Genomic DNA, 14,953 nt, shown 5'->3' on the forward strand with positions numbered 1-14,953 from the left:
AGGAAGAGCCGAACGTATGACCTACGCATCCACAGCTCTGTACGCTAACTACTACACCACGGCAACTGAAGAGTGGTAGAGGCATAGTTACCAGTTTAAAATCCGATTATGTAGAAAAACTTGGCTGGTAGGTGCATGAAAAACTGAAATTAATCAAGCTCCACACAATCTAACATTTAAGAATTTAAATTTATGGTCTGATAACCCAATGAATACTATACATATATTAGAGATTCCTTCCGGCATTTTTATATTATTCTATGTCGCTATTCTTGTGAAATTATGTGTTTTTCTTACGACCGTTGTTTCGCCATCAATTCATAAATATGAATGATTTTCAAATTACCGCCGTATGATACTATTTCTACTAATACTATAGACGTGCCAAGAATGGAAAAATTATTCTTATACATTAATCCCTCAATGAATACTCTAAAACAATGGAATAAAAACAACATCTACGGAAGTGCTGAAAGTTTGGCATCCTAATTAACTCTGAGGAAGGTGGCCACACCACCGAAAATTCAGTACCTGCGAGTGTTTTTTATCTTTTTTTAGTGTGTTCTGTGATTCTGCACAACCTAGGTTTTTTTTACGTAATTTTTATTAAAAATATACATCCATCCAACACTCATTCTACCCGCTACAGTTAGAGAGAACTTTCATACACTACATTAATATTCATCAAATTCAAAATTATATTTTATACAAACTAGCATAAAAATATATGGATCACATTTCGGTCACACTTGGCACCAACTTGAAAAGATTTTTATTAAGTCTATTAGAAGGTGAAGAACAGTGTCACTTCTGGCTTTTACTTATTACAATGTATGAATAAAGAAAATGGTTAAATAACAGGTTAAGGATAACAATTACCAACAAAGATATCAGTCATTGACGGCAGAGTGTGCATTTTCATTTAGCTGTAATATGGGGAGGGTTGACATCTTTCTTGTTGACCAGTTATCCCCAGGGGATTCGCCTAGGCTTTTCTTCATCAGTGAAGATGCACATATTTTTAATGTCCTCTTAGCTCCTTGCATCTGAAAATGAAAAGAGTACCTAAATACACTCAAAATGGCAAATATTTCCTTTATCCAAGGCATAAAACAGCAAAAAAAAAGTATGATTAGTACATAATATCTCATGATAATTCAACCAAATAATACACTTTTAAAAATAAATTAAACACTATGCTGTTGGGATGGGTAGTATGGCGATACTTGTTCAGGAAAAATTCACATTTTTTTACAATGGTATAATTTTACTATGTTCCGAGACAAGATGGGATATTAGTGATGTGCGCACCAAAAAAATTTTTTCGTGTCATATTCTAATTGTGCATGAATATAGCATATTTCCTCCCTCACAAACAGAAAAATACTGAAAAAACCTATTGTTTGATCTTCAGCTTGCCATTACAGTCAAAATATTAGAAAAACATTTTAAAATCACAGTAAATTTTGTTTGCCCTCAATTTAACTAGATGTCATTTGTTATCCCTTCTCCTTGGGTCTCAGGCTGGGGCCTGAATGCATCCGACAATAGGGTAGTTTCCTTCATCAAAGAAAATGAAAGGCATTGATTGCGATTCGTTACCCAGCATTACTGTATTCATAATATACAAATTATTTCGTTTTAAAAATACCGGTTTAGACGAATGGCAATGGTCCATTTTTATCCTCATTTGAAAAGGGCCAGATTGGCGCCCATGCGATGCCACTCCACGTGACGTCACAGGGACCTAGTTTCTATACGAGAAGATAGGAGTTATACATATTCTGAGGTTACCAATGCATGCATGAGGCGCAGAGCTCAGAGAAACATGTCTTAAAAATCACTTATTAAAACTGGCTAAGGTCGGAAAGTTTTCTTCATTTGATAAGGTAATAATAATCCTTATTTAAGCCAAGCGCTACCAGCCAGCAGGGTACTCAGCTACCCGCTAGCAGCCTGCGTCGTATCAGCGCTAAGCCTTGCCTCAAGGTCACCTCACAGGGCGGCAGCGGGAACCAGAAATACGTCACACGGAGAGATTTCCCGGGATTCATACTTACGCGTCGCGTTTTCGGGCGCTTGAAAATTTTCACTTTTCATTTAATAGCGAAAAATAGATATCGTCATTTAAAAATCTAAAAGCGTGAAATACTTACTCCAGGAGTAATAATCTTTCGATTTACTCAATAAAAAAATAATAGGAAACCACCCTATTGCGATCTCAGGAGTCATTTCACTTCCCTCACGTCATCCAGTCGTTAGTGTTGAAAAATCCACAACAGCTATAACTGTCAGACGGCTCCACACAACATTGGTCGCAAAAGGGTCAAACTGAACAGTCACATAGCTTTCCTATAGCTTAGCAAAGTGAAAGTAAAATTATCATCCAACACCATAAGCCAGGCACCGTTACTTTAAAAAGTCCATCCCCATTGCCATGACAAGTCGCTATCTTGGTTTGACAAGGTTCTAACTGACATTTTTGCAAAATTTGGTGTTTTCACTCAAGATAACTAAGTTTATGTTTCTCTATGTGTTGCGCCGGTTTTTATTCCTCTATGTAAAATAATAACAGATTTAGAACAGAGACAAAGTTCCAACTGCAAGGAGAAAAAACTAATATTTGGTGTGACAAGGTTCTAACTGCATTTTACTTATTTTATTACTCATATAAACATGTAAAAAAATAAAATAAATAACATATTTTTTTAAAGTAATAATTATTAGTGTATCTAGTGGATCACTAGTGTATGTGCCAAAACTCAAAAATAAATTCCTATTAATAATAGAAATACAGCAGTTTAAAACTTTGACAAGGTTTTTCTCAAAACCAGCTGATGGTCAGTTAGAACCTTGTCAAACCAAGGTAGCAAAGTATCATGAGTAGTATTATACAGCCCGGGGTTGTCATCTGCGTTGAGGGGGTCAGCCTATCATTTTTGACAATTACACTCCCATAAAGATAGAAAAGATACATCACGAACATTCTACCCTCTAACACTGTTTTCAAAATCCCCTCCCTGCTAAGTACTCGCTCCATCCATACCTTCTGTCTCCTCCATATCTCATCTATATGCTGCCTCTCCTCACCCTCCATCTCTAGCACTTCGTCATTCCCCCTCCTCTTCGTCCACTTCACTGTCTCCAATCTTCGCCGCATCCACATCCCGAATGCCTCCAGTCTTCTCTCATCCTCCTTCCTTAGTGTCCACGTTTCCACATCGTACTACACTCCAGCTCAGACTCTTCACCCACTTTTTCTTCAAACTCTTACATAAAGATGTGGTGAAGAGTTCTCGGGATCGCCACCAAAAGATGTGGTGCGGCGACAGATAAACATCTATCCGATAAACGTAAGCATAAATCCAGACGAAAGGCGATGTTTTTTTGCATCACTAAATTTCCTTACTCAAATAACAACTAACTATTCAAACAATTTATAAGCGCCGCACTGAATAAAAATCATGCAAAGCATTGTTTCGTCATCATTATATTTATCGAACGACAGTTTACCACATAAATTTGAGACTGAGCACTCCATTAACTTCATTTCTAACAGATCGCTAGCAATTACAGAGGTTAAGGAGTCTTCATGAAAGTCTTCCGGCGTTAAAACCCTCGCTATGGCGAGAGCCAACACCGAAAGGGTCTCGTAAAAACGAATTCTTTAACACGCTTATTATAGGGTCAATTGACGGTGCATCGGCTATCTCTCGTAATAGCGGGGGTGTCGCTATAGCCCGTACTTGCTTTAACGAGGTTTCACTGTAGTTGAATTGCTCTACCTGCTCAAGTTTTTCTCCAACCACCTTCATCTTTAGTCTCACATTCCTCACTAGCCTTTGAAAATAATTACTCAGAAGGGCCATTAGTGAATAAACTGATCTTTTGCTAACTCTGCATTTAAGTGATCTGATCCTTTTAAACCCTTCCCAAAACAAAGGGTTGATTGATGATGAGAGGTTAAGATCCATAAGCTGCTTTTGCGAAACATTACTTGAGCATGTGAAATAACAGCATTATTGGCTATTAAAAGCCTCTTAAACTCTAATTACATTACCTCTTACTCACCTGAGAGATAAATTCCACTTTTTCATACAAAGAATCTATCACAGGTAAATCAACAGGATCAGCAACATCTATTGGCATTAAGCTGCTCAGTTCATTTTCAAATATATTTTTCACCTGCTTTGATAATGGTAATAGAGACTGAACCAAATTAGCAGCTTTCTCATTTAATTCTTCTCTTTTCTGACTAATTCTGTTTATATAATCCCGAGCAACTTCCCCATCCTTTAACTGTAAGACATAGAAATAAAATGTATAATTAGAAACTGCTATAATGTTCCATCACTTATCAGTAATATATGTGAGCACAATATAAATGACTTCAACAAGAGCTAGCCAACAAGAAAATTATTATTGGGTGTGCACCACATTTTAGTAACTTACAGTTGTTTATGTGATTGTTGTGGACTAAAAGGTAAGTGCTTGGCTACAAATTGATGAGTCCAAGGTTCATAATCAGATGAACACTTAGGACACCCCCAAACAATAAATATGTACGTAATATGTAATAATAAAACATTACAGGACAAGGTGACCCGGGGAAAAAACTTGCCTCTGGCCTAATTGTGAGGCGTTCACATGCCCATGACTAAGTCCAGGCTGAGCTCTATCCTCACCTATCCAAACCAATCTTTAGGCTGAATCACAGAGTGAGTAAGCTGTATTTGAACCTCTATGAACCGCAGTTCTATTTTTGTTTAGACGAAAGAGGATAAGAGAAAATACTCATTCATCCCCATTTCAAATAACATTCAACAACTTGGAAATTTCAAAGAAAGACTTTGTTTATTTCATTTACATACATTGAGAATCTGCTTTTGAAATCCTGGAGAGTCTGGTTAAGTTTTTTATGGTTCTATCATTATTTCTATACTGCTTGCTATCCACGAGCATGTTATAATAGTTTCAGATAATTGGTCAGATTAAGGATATTTTAATAGACTTGGCAAGGTCCCACTACAATTTATGCAAAAGAAGCAGTTTATCGCTACATATCCTCGGAAAAATGAAAACTAAAGCAATTCATTAATTTTCACTGCCATTTCCATATTAGGGGCACCAAAATATAACAAGTGACTAATTAGTTTCACACTCTTGCTGAACAGCAATCTTTTAAAAATAAATGCATCGTACTAGTGAAAGTTCAAGAACTAATTTCTAATTCAGACATGCCAACTAGGCAATGCAGTCCACAAGTATGAAAACTTTGCTAACCCCTTACGCTAGATACCAGCTAAGATAATGATAAGTCCTAATCACCTACAGGGAAAAATTTACAGTTTAACGTTTTGCATGTGTGTAAAATTTTCACATTTCCGTACACCATAACTCACCCCAAGATCTTTCCTCATTCTCTTACACTTTTCCTTTGCTTGTTCAACCCTGCTCTTTAATATGGCATTTTCTTCAGCATAATAATCCACTGACTTGATTCCTTCATTAAGCCCTGTAGTAGTTGTACTTTTCTTTCTTGCATTAGCTTGAGAATGGTACTCATTTATGTCGCTTCCAGCACCCAAGACCTGAAAAATTGCAATCATGCCATCACTTGAAGTTTCACATAACTTCAGTTCTTTAAACCTTAACCTTGAGGCAAAGTGCAGTGAGATTCAGTGGATGTAAAATATACAAGACTTTTAACACATTTGAAGCCAATCAGGCTAATCACACATTCAGAACATGTCACAATGCAGGAGGCTTACTGTCAAGTCCACCCCGGAATATGCTTCTGTACGCCACTCTGAGGTATCAGTAGCATGGAATGGCAACATCTGTCAAAGTAGTTCAGTGATGTTCTTTGAATTGAGCGCACAGTAGTAGAACTACCTAATCAGTTTGATTGTTTCGTATTTTCCTACAGTTTGCATCCAAATATCACCAACTGATTCCCTGTTTACTAGAAATGTAAATAAGCTTGCGTCCAGGTGAGTGTACATGGTGAGTGTACTTTCATTTTATCATATTCCTCAATGATATGACAACCTCTGTGAAAAGTAGAAAAAGAAATGTCACCCTGGAAAAGTGCTTAACCCTTTCCTGCCGGAGTCTACAATTGGAAAACGTTTTCCCGCTAGGAGTAGCATAAGAATATTTTAAACTTCTCCGAACGGAGCTCTTTTTTGGGGGTGAGTTGTCTGGGTATTTTCCTCCCTCAGATTTGGGGCCTATCCATCCCTTACCCAGGCCACTGGACTTCACCCTCTAACCCTCTCAAAGCACGAAACCACGGTCAACTTATTGCGTTACCAGTGTTTTTTTTTCAACCAAACATTGTAGTTCATTTGAAATTATTTACTCTTCTAAAAGAATTACTTACGTTTTTTCAAGAACTGTGAAATTTTACACGGATTACTAGCGTTAATAACAACAAAGTTAGTAAATATAAGGTAATATGACTATAAGTCCGGAAGTCTGTTATTTTTTACGCTAAAATTCCGTTTAAAAATTGATTGGTAACAGAACAAAACGAAAAATTCATTTCAAAATACTAAAACATAGTACATATTATGCAATAAAACATATCACTGAAAAAACTATTGAAAACATAACTACTATGCAGCGGATTCCGGTGCTGAGGATGGTCATAAATGAGTGAGAGGTTCGGCCTTTATTGCCTAGGAGTGGCCCTAAGGACTCGCTAAGCTGGGTCTCAGGCCGGGCCTGAATGCAGCGGACAATTGCTGCCTCAGTGGTCACTTTCCTTCCCTCGCGTCGGCCAGAGCCGACGTCCGGTCGTCTGCGTTGAAAAGTTTGCGACAGCTATACCCAACGTCAGGTGTTCTACGCATGAAAATGCCTGTCGGCTCCGCCCGACGTCCGGCGCTAAAGGGTTAAAGGTGTACTTTGCAGGCTACATAGCCGAAAGGTTGTGGGAGAAATTTGGCTACCATGCCTGCAGAACCTGCTTCACTAGTGAGCATTCTCAGTAAGATGAGAGACAATTTTTTTGACCAACTAAATCTGAAGAATGATGAATAAGGATATATCTCCCTTCCAGTTTAGTTTAATTTTTAACAAGTTTCTTTATGTGAAAATCATTAATTTTATTCCCTGCATACTTTAAAAAAAAAAATTAGAGGATAATGTTATTTATGGTAAAAAGTGATTATTCTTCCAATACAAAAGAATAAAAGCATGGAGAATGTCTTCCACATTTTAAACTTCCTTTAAATACACCAAAGGATGAAGTTTGCCATGAAAAAATATTTGACTTAGCTGGGATTCGAACCCAGATCTCCCGATTGCCGGTCAGGCGTGCTACCAGTTACACCACCAAGCCATTTTCTCAGAGCCAACTTCGGGATGGGTTTTACCGAACAAGATGTGGACGTCACAAGTCCACACTGTGACACATGTGGCGAGGGTCGTGCTTACTAAGCCACTGTCCGGGTGAAAAACCCTTCTTTTGCCGATGGTCTGCGATGACGAATTTCTAAGCACTGCAGGAACAAGTGACTTTGTACGCAGTGACGGTGCGCGTGACTGCGTACAAAGTCACTTGTTCCTGCAGTGCTTCCTTTAAATACCTTGTTTACATATTCATATAACCACATAAGAAGTTTTGCAAAAATAAAAAAATTTTCCCTACAAATAAAATTCCATGGAGAATAATATGCTACTAATTTAATTATTCCTATTTAATTAAGTCTGATAAATACCAATTACGCAGTTTATTTACACGATTTTTTATCACATTCACACCAAACTGAATGCAGCAGCGCCTTGATATCTCTAACCCTCTAGACTGGGTATGTAATGCCTCATTTAGATTAAGATTGTTCCAGCAATTGTTGGAACTATCGTGCATTCACACTATGATGGTTAACACCTGTGCTGCCCTCCAGCGCTGAAATCTAAATTGGACGAGAAATTGATGGTTAGCAAAGCTGTTAAGGTATGTAGGGTTAAGATATTACTGTGTTCAACGTGTATTTAAAGTGTAATTTTTCTGCCACCCACATTCTTCCTTGCTTGGACAAATCCATGAAAAAATAATACAGCGATGAGAGCTTCACAAACTTTTTTTTCTTTCTCTTGTTGCTTCCACTTATGGTTTCACAACGCCCAACCATCGTAAAGTGGCAATGTTAGGAACTACATAAACTATTACCCAGACATGCATTCATACAACTAGTTCTGTCAACTATCGTTAGGACAATCACTGGGACAATTGGAATCCGAACAGAGCAAAGCATCAAGAACCTGAAGCCATAATCAAATGGCCACAATCAACAGAGAATGGAAGGAGGTATTACAACAAGCAAGTTCTTTGTTTGCCATTGAAACTCCATCTAGAGCGCGGTAGAGAAACCAATAAAAATGTCACAATATTCCTATGACAGTCAGCACTTTAGTCATTCCTTTCTAAGTGCATAGACTTATCAGATTCTCACTTTTCATGCTTACACGCTCACTTCATTTTTTCCTACAGCAAAAACGAGATCAAACAACATGCCTGAATACCCGAGGAAAATGTAATGTTTCAAAAATACTAGTGATGGTTGAGTTTGGTTCCTCAGTTCTCAGTTTCGTCAGTACTTAAGCCAAAGAACAACATTATACAAACCTAAATAGGCACTAGAATAGGAACAAAAGGCAAAGAGGATCTGTACTGAACTATCTTGCAAAAAGCAATACAAAACTTCACACTTGCAGAAAATGGAGGTTTCAGATAAAAGTCTAATAATATACACAAATGTCAATGAATTTTCAATTTAAGAAGTAATGAGAATGATACGTAAAAGGTAACTGGTACTACATTCAAATTTAACTCCATCATGAAAATTATGTATTAAGAACCAAGGGAGGCAAATAATATGTCATACTCAGCAAATTAAATTAATCCAGAAGTATTGCAGTAATGCAGTTAAAGAGACATCTATTCCTCTACTTGATAAAGTTCCAGTCTTGAGTACAGCCCCAGCAAAGCTCATTGTGCTAAGACAGTAGACAATGGTGAGACAGAAAAAAGCCTAGCTTTCAAGGTTGGAAGGATAGCATCAGTGGGATCTGGTAAACAATTTTCATAGCAAATGATGGAATTTATTATGCTTTCAATGAATCTGCATGCCCTCAGCTATTCACAACATTGTGTTACAAAGGGGGCATTGTTTCTTCCTTGAAGGAGTTTGAGTTAGGACAGCAGGGTTTTATTGAATAAACTTCAGGTTTCACTAAAAGTTTAAATGTAGTCACACGTTCCTAGCTCGTGGTCTAATTTTTTCTTCACACTATCATCATCATCATTGATTGTCATGCATAATTCACTCTTGACACAATATTTGGATTCATGAAACTTGGGAGGAGGATTTAGAATGTGGTGAGCATAAAAAATACATTCGACTCTACAAATACATACATAAAAAGTGAAATTGTAGTCATTACAGTGCCAATTTCATAGCCAATACAGGGTGGTGTCGAGTACTGTATAATCCTATGCAGCGACAGAGATTAATAGAAAAAAATTTTTGAGAAAAACATTTAATAGCACATACCTCTTGCATTTGACCAAGAAGATGCCTTACATTGGCCCCTATATTGATATTCTCTTTATTTTCCTCATCATTCCTCTTACAGTTAACAAGCGTTATTAATGTAGATAAGAATTCGATTTGCTCATCTGCAGAGGCTTTACCCTAAAAGTAAAAGAAATCAATGATTATTATTAATTATAATTAATTTTGCATGGAATAATTCCTCATCAACCAAGTTTTTATTTATAGATATGCATCAATGTATTCCCATTATGTATCATTATTTTGTTCTGGTACACTCCTGATCTTCATATGTATTAATTACTAATTCGTGGAAATGGTACAACATCACTTCACAATGAAGAAATTTTCAATGCTTTGGACTCAGTATTGCGACAACTTATAGACATTTGAAAATTGCTTTCATTTTCCACATGCTCCCTAGAATAGCCATTTTTGGTAATTTTTTAAAAGCCTGAAACTTGATAATTAGAAAATCTTATCCAGGTATGGTAATAACTACAGTAAAGACACCAAAATTTGACATAAAACAAACGAATCTAATGTAAAATCACATCTTTTTAAAAGCCTTTAATTGGAATAAGAGGAAATGCTATTGCATGAAAGCCATCAAATATGAAGCTTAATGTAGCATTTTTTTATTCCTGGTGGTGACATAATATAATGTGGTCTAAAGTTGCCTTGCAGTAATCTTTTATTACCAATCAAATCTGGCATCCCAACCCGAGGTATGCATAGAAAATTAGTTCATTGACTCAAATTAAATATGTACTGGCAATAACAGACTTTTACCCCTTTGGCAATTGTAACATTTTGTGATAAACCTACTAAACTAGTTGAAAATGCAGTTTGAATATCAGTGTATCTTAAAAAGGTGGGCTGATGGATGTCAAATATGCAACCAGACCAAATATGGCAACTTCTCTCAGTTCTTTCACCAATTTCAAACAAAACCAAGCAATGCATTTTTAACTGGTCTGAAGTGGGTTCTGATCTATTTAAAGGGTACTACATTATTTGGTTTGGTGCTTAAAAGTTTAAGGCACTTAAAAGATGCAGCCATAGTTGGATACACAGATGCTGATACCATGATGAGAGAGGAAATTTTCCTGGTCAGGTTTTCACAGTTTTTGGTAATTCTCATGAGGCACTTCTACAAAACCATGAACCATTTCTGCCTCATCAGAATAGTATTAGTATTTATCTTTATTTTCAGCAACTCCAATGTTTTTTGACTGCAATAGCTGTTAAAATAACAGAAAATTGAAGTTTTAAACCAAATGACTTAAATAGCCGAATAATGGCAATGCTTTCAGGCACTTTCTCATGATTTTTTAAATACGTGGATGTGTGCATGTATGTACTTTGTTACTGAAAGGACACTGGAAGTGAAAGGACCTGGAAAATACCATTAAGATAGCAAAGTGCAATTGACCATGCAATTATAGCTGGAGCTATATTGTGTGGTGAATATATCAATCTTGTTCTGCAATGCAACACATTATTGCAATAGAATTTCCATATGATCATAACATTGTGTCAGAAGGGACAAACAACTGAAAATATAGGAAAGAAGATGATCCAATGTTTAAAATAACTGGTTTGTGTACTTTCATGATGGCTATGTTATTTCAACTGCCAAAACAGGTAAGTCATTCTGGAAATGTATCTGAAAACTGGAGGAGAATCATGCAGAAGTTTCAAATTTTCCTGGAAGCCACTGTGAGGAATAGTTAATGATAAGTTGAAAACTGAAATATTGCTAAACCTTATCGATACCTCCACTGCACCAACGAATGACAATTGCCCACCGAATCAAATCCACTCATCTAGTACACCAACAATACGAATGAGCTCAGCTGGCAGTAGCCGGAACAGAAATGATCAACTCCAATTCTCCAAGCTTCGTAGGCAAGTGTTTGTGCTCTGGCTACTGCCAGCTGAGCGGATTCATATTTTTGGGCTACTAGATGAGCGGATTTGATTCGGCAAGTGATTTTTGAGTGCTTGGGTAGTGGTAATATCGTTACACAATATGAAGCTACGGAGAGGTGTTTGAAGTGTACATGCTTTGCACTCTGTGTTTACCATATCTGTCATTCCATCCATGGAATGCCAGATATGAAAAGTCCAGAGATTGTCAAAAGGATATGACCATCCACAGGGCCAGATTTACCCAAAGTTACGCTATAGGCACCTCTCCATTGAGCGTCCCTCCTCACTTAAGGCCCCCCTCCCCAATAATTATAATAAGGCATACCACTCGCATGAGGTAAGGTATGGGAAAAAGGAATAAACAGATACATGGCTGACAATGTAAGTTTATGCTTGAATTTTTTCGTAGGGCAAACATAGACAATTCACTCAAAAAGATCAGCTTGGAGTAAAACTATATGAAACAGTTTAACTTTTATGCAACTTAAGCACTTTATGAATACCCTTTCCAAAAATTATGTCTAGCCTTAATTCATAATACAAAAAAGAAGGGAAACTTGAAAAATAAAAACATTACGTACCGCTGTAACTAAATGAACTGCGGTAACAAGAAATATAGAATAAATTAACCAATTTTAAATCACACGAAGAGCAGTGGTACGAACTACATTTTCAATTGAACAAAGCCTCTAAAATCCACACACGTCCAACTGCGTATCTTCTTCCAATATCTTCCAGAGAAATTTAAGTGCAGATTAAATACATGAATGAAGACATAACGGGGCCTGCCTCAAGCACAACGGGAACTACTTCAAAAGTTTCCTTCTTGTTTCTTTTCAGCAAATTCGTTAATTATGGCACCGCAGTTCAAGTTCTGATTTAATCCTAACTTATCACATTTAAAGCTCTAGCAAAGAGGGCACCAGCAGGCAGGCGGAACCAATATAATGAGTCTGCTGACGGCAGTGCACTTTGAGGTGCCTCCAGTACAGATCATTGCCGGTTGCTTAACAGAAAGCACCCCTTGGACTGCAATGCCCCTAAGCATGTGCCTATTTTTCCTTACGGTAAATCCGACCCCGACAATCCACACAGGCGGATTTGGGGGGAGGGGCACATGCCCCCTCAGATGCTTGAAAAATAGACAAAATTTTATAAATGGTTATCATTACATTTGGTTTGTTTTGTGTATTACGGAGCCTCAATCATTTCATATTATATAACTTTAATATTAAAATAAAGAGAAATTTTCATGTATTAATTGCTGCATCTTGTTTTTTAATCTCAAATATGAAAAGATCATTTGCCTCTCAGACCCTTGTGACTCCCCAGAAAAAAATCTTGGTTCCGCCCTGGACCATACACACAATAAAATTAGTAACAATTTTGCTACTTGTATGATGTCTAGTAGCTATCTGAAGTGCAACATATTGTTTTTACTGAACTTAACCGTCATTACACGGCTGAGGATGCACAGGATTACGCAATGAATGCGAAGCTGGATAAGCTTCATCAATATGCTGTGATGGCATGACCAATGCATTGTTTTAACTAGACATCCTTTGCTCACATGAGGTTTATTCCTGACCTTTATTTCTAATCACTTGTAGCTAGAGTGAATTAAGGGCTTAGTAAGAAAGTTATTCTTGTATTTGCCATTCATTGCTGCTATCCTCGATCCCAAAAACAAAAAGCTCAGTATTTTATTGTTCTGGTGTAGGGGTTTTGCACAGTACACCCTCCGATTTCTCTTTCTCCCAATTAATAGTGAAAAAGTAACTTTACCGAAATAAGATTAGCTGCTTGACTGCTCTTGCGGATTCCGAGGCCCACGACATACTGTAGAACGCCTACAAAAATAAACAAGAAAGTCAAGAGGCCGGAATGCATAACGCGACGACCAAATATAATTAACAAGTTAGCACCTGGTTACCTACAATTCGAGACCTCAGCTGGATCATTTGAAATGGTGTCACCACTCAACTGTTCGAGAAGCCACTTGATAATACTCAACCGCGAAGTTTTGGCATTTAACAACTCCGCTAAATCCTCACCCCTCCATGAAATTGCTTCGGCGTAATCAATTCCCACCAAGCGATCTCTTAATAGTTTATAAGCATTGGTCCTTCTTAAACTCATTTTTACAGCTTTACAGATACACCGCAAGATATTTCCAATACCCGCACATAGACGAAATTATTTGCATAATAAGTAACGTTTACACGGCAACAAATGTTGATAAGAATTGATAAGTTATGGCGCCAAATTGGAACAGTTGAAAGTTGAATTGATGAGCGTAACTTCAACTGTGAAGAGCATCGACATGATAAAAAAATGAGTAGTTTGACCAATTTTGCCCCTCCTTCAGATCTCCAAAAGAACCAGAATGAAATTATTTTTAACCTAATTGCCATAAATTACCGAAAAAACCATAAAATTTAAAGTTTATTTGCATTAAATTCATTTCAATTTCTCCATGAGCATATCGTCTGCTCTTTCAGCAAGAACAAAGAATTCGCTTCTCTTATGTTTATTCTTGCAAGGAGGTAAATACGAAGGCATATGCAGACTGAACAGAGATCCAGAACAAAATCATGGGCATATCTTTATAGAAGCATGCGTAATGGTGAGCTTTATTGGAAAATTAACAAACAATCTTCATATAATCCATTGGTCACGATAGGATACATTTTATTATACAAAGAAAAAATTTCACAACAGTTTCATCAAGGTCTGGTAAATTCCGTGAAATGTGAATTAATTGAGTTATGAACCGCTTCGACTGTTCGTTAAAAACGAGTTTTTTGCCGTGCCCGTTTTAATGCACTTGTAATCTATATGGATGCTGTATAATAGCATCACAGTATACAACTTCCAAAACATAATGTAGAGGAATGTAAGGGGGCGTCTGTTAATTTCGTGAGGTTATTTTGGCGATTTTTGGACTCCCCTCTTCCGCAGTGAGATATCGTGAGATTCGGTTTGACCCCAACTCCTTCTAATTTCATGTAAGATTGTTAAAAATGGATATTTTAAGTGTAAATACATTAATCTATGCTTTCGTTTTGTTGGATTTATTTAAAAATCATTTCTAAAATTATTTTCAATTACGACTAGTTAAGTATAGTATTTGAGATTTCTAAGGTTGCAATTTGACACTGTTTCTCGCGGAAAAAAATTACGTGATATTTGCCAGGACCCGTCCTCTTCCCCACGTGAGATTGGGTGAGAATCGGCTTGACCCCCTCCTTCCCTAATCACCTCATGTAGATTACCGATGCCCCCTTTTTGTTTTCATTTATTTTTATCTTTATTATATAGTTGTATTTTACACATTGATTCACTTTATTAATTTCCTTCCTACCCAATGTATGATGTACCCAATCACTTAACTTTCTCACTAATGTTTACGGCTTTGGAGAATAGGGTAGTTTCCTTCATCAAAGAAAACGGAA

General features: G+C 37.0%; 1 protein-coding gene across 1 annotated transcript; it reads right to left on the reverse strand.

Moving 5' to 3' along the window:
• Positions 1-732: 732 nt before the first annotated feature.
• On the reverse strand, positions 733-13,772 carry LOC124160927. The gene is made up of 6 exons (XM_046537049.1): positions 13,436-13,772; positions 13,284-13,348; positions 9,564-9,704; positions 5,403-5,591; positions 4,072-4,299; positions 733-1,046 (listed from the first exon to the last, which is right to left on the reverse strand). Exons 1-6 carry the CDS (start codon positions 13,635-13,637, stop codon positions 891-893), a joined length of 981 nt encoding a protein of 326 aa, XP_046393005.1. The 5' UTR covers positions 13,638-13,772; the 3' UTR covers positions 733-890.
• Positions 13,773-14,953: the final 1,181 nt, after the last annotated feature.

Source organism: Ischnura elegans, chromosome 6 (assembly GCF_921293095.1).
Source record: "Ischnura elegans chromosome 6, ioIscEleg1.1, whole genome shotgun sequence".
In the NCBI taxonomy this organism is placed as follows: domain Eukaryota; kingdom Metazoa; phylum Arthropoda; class Insecta; order Odonata; family Coenagrionidae; genus Ischnura; species Ischnura elegans.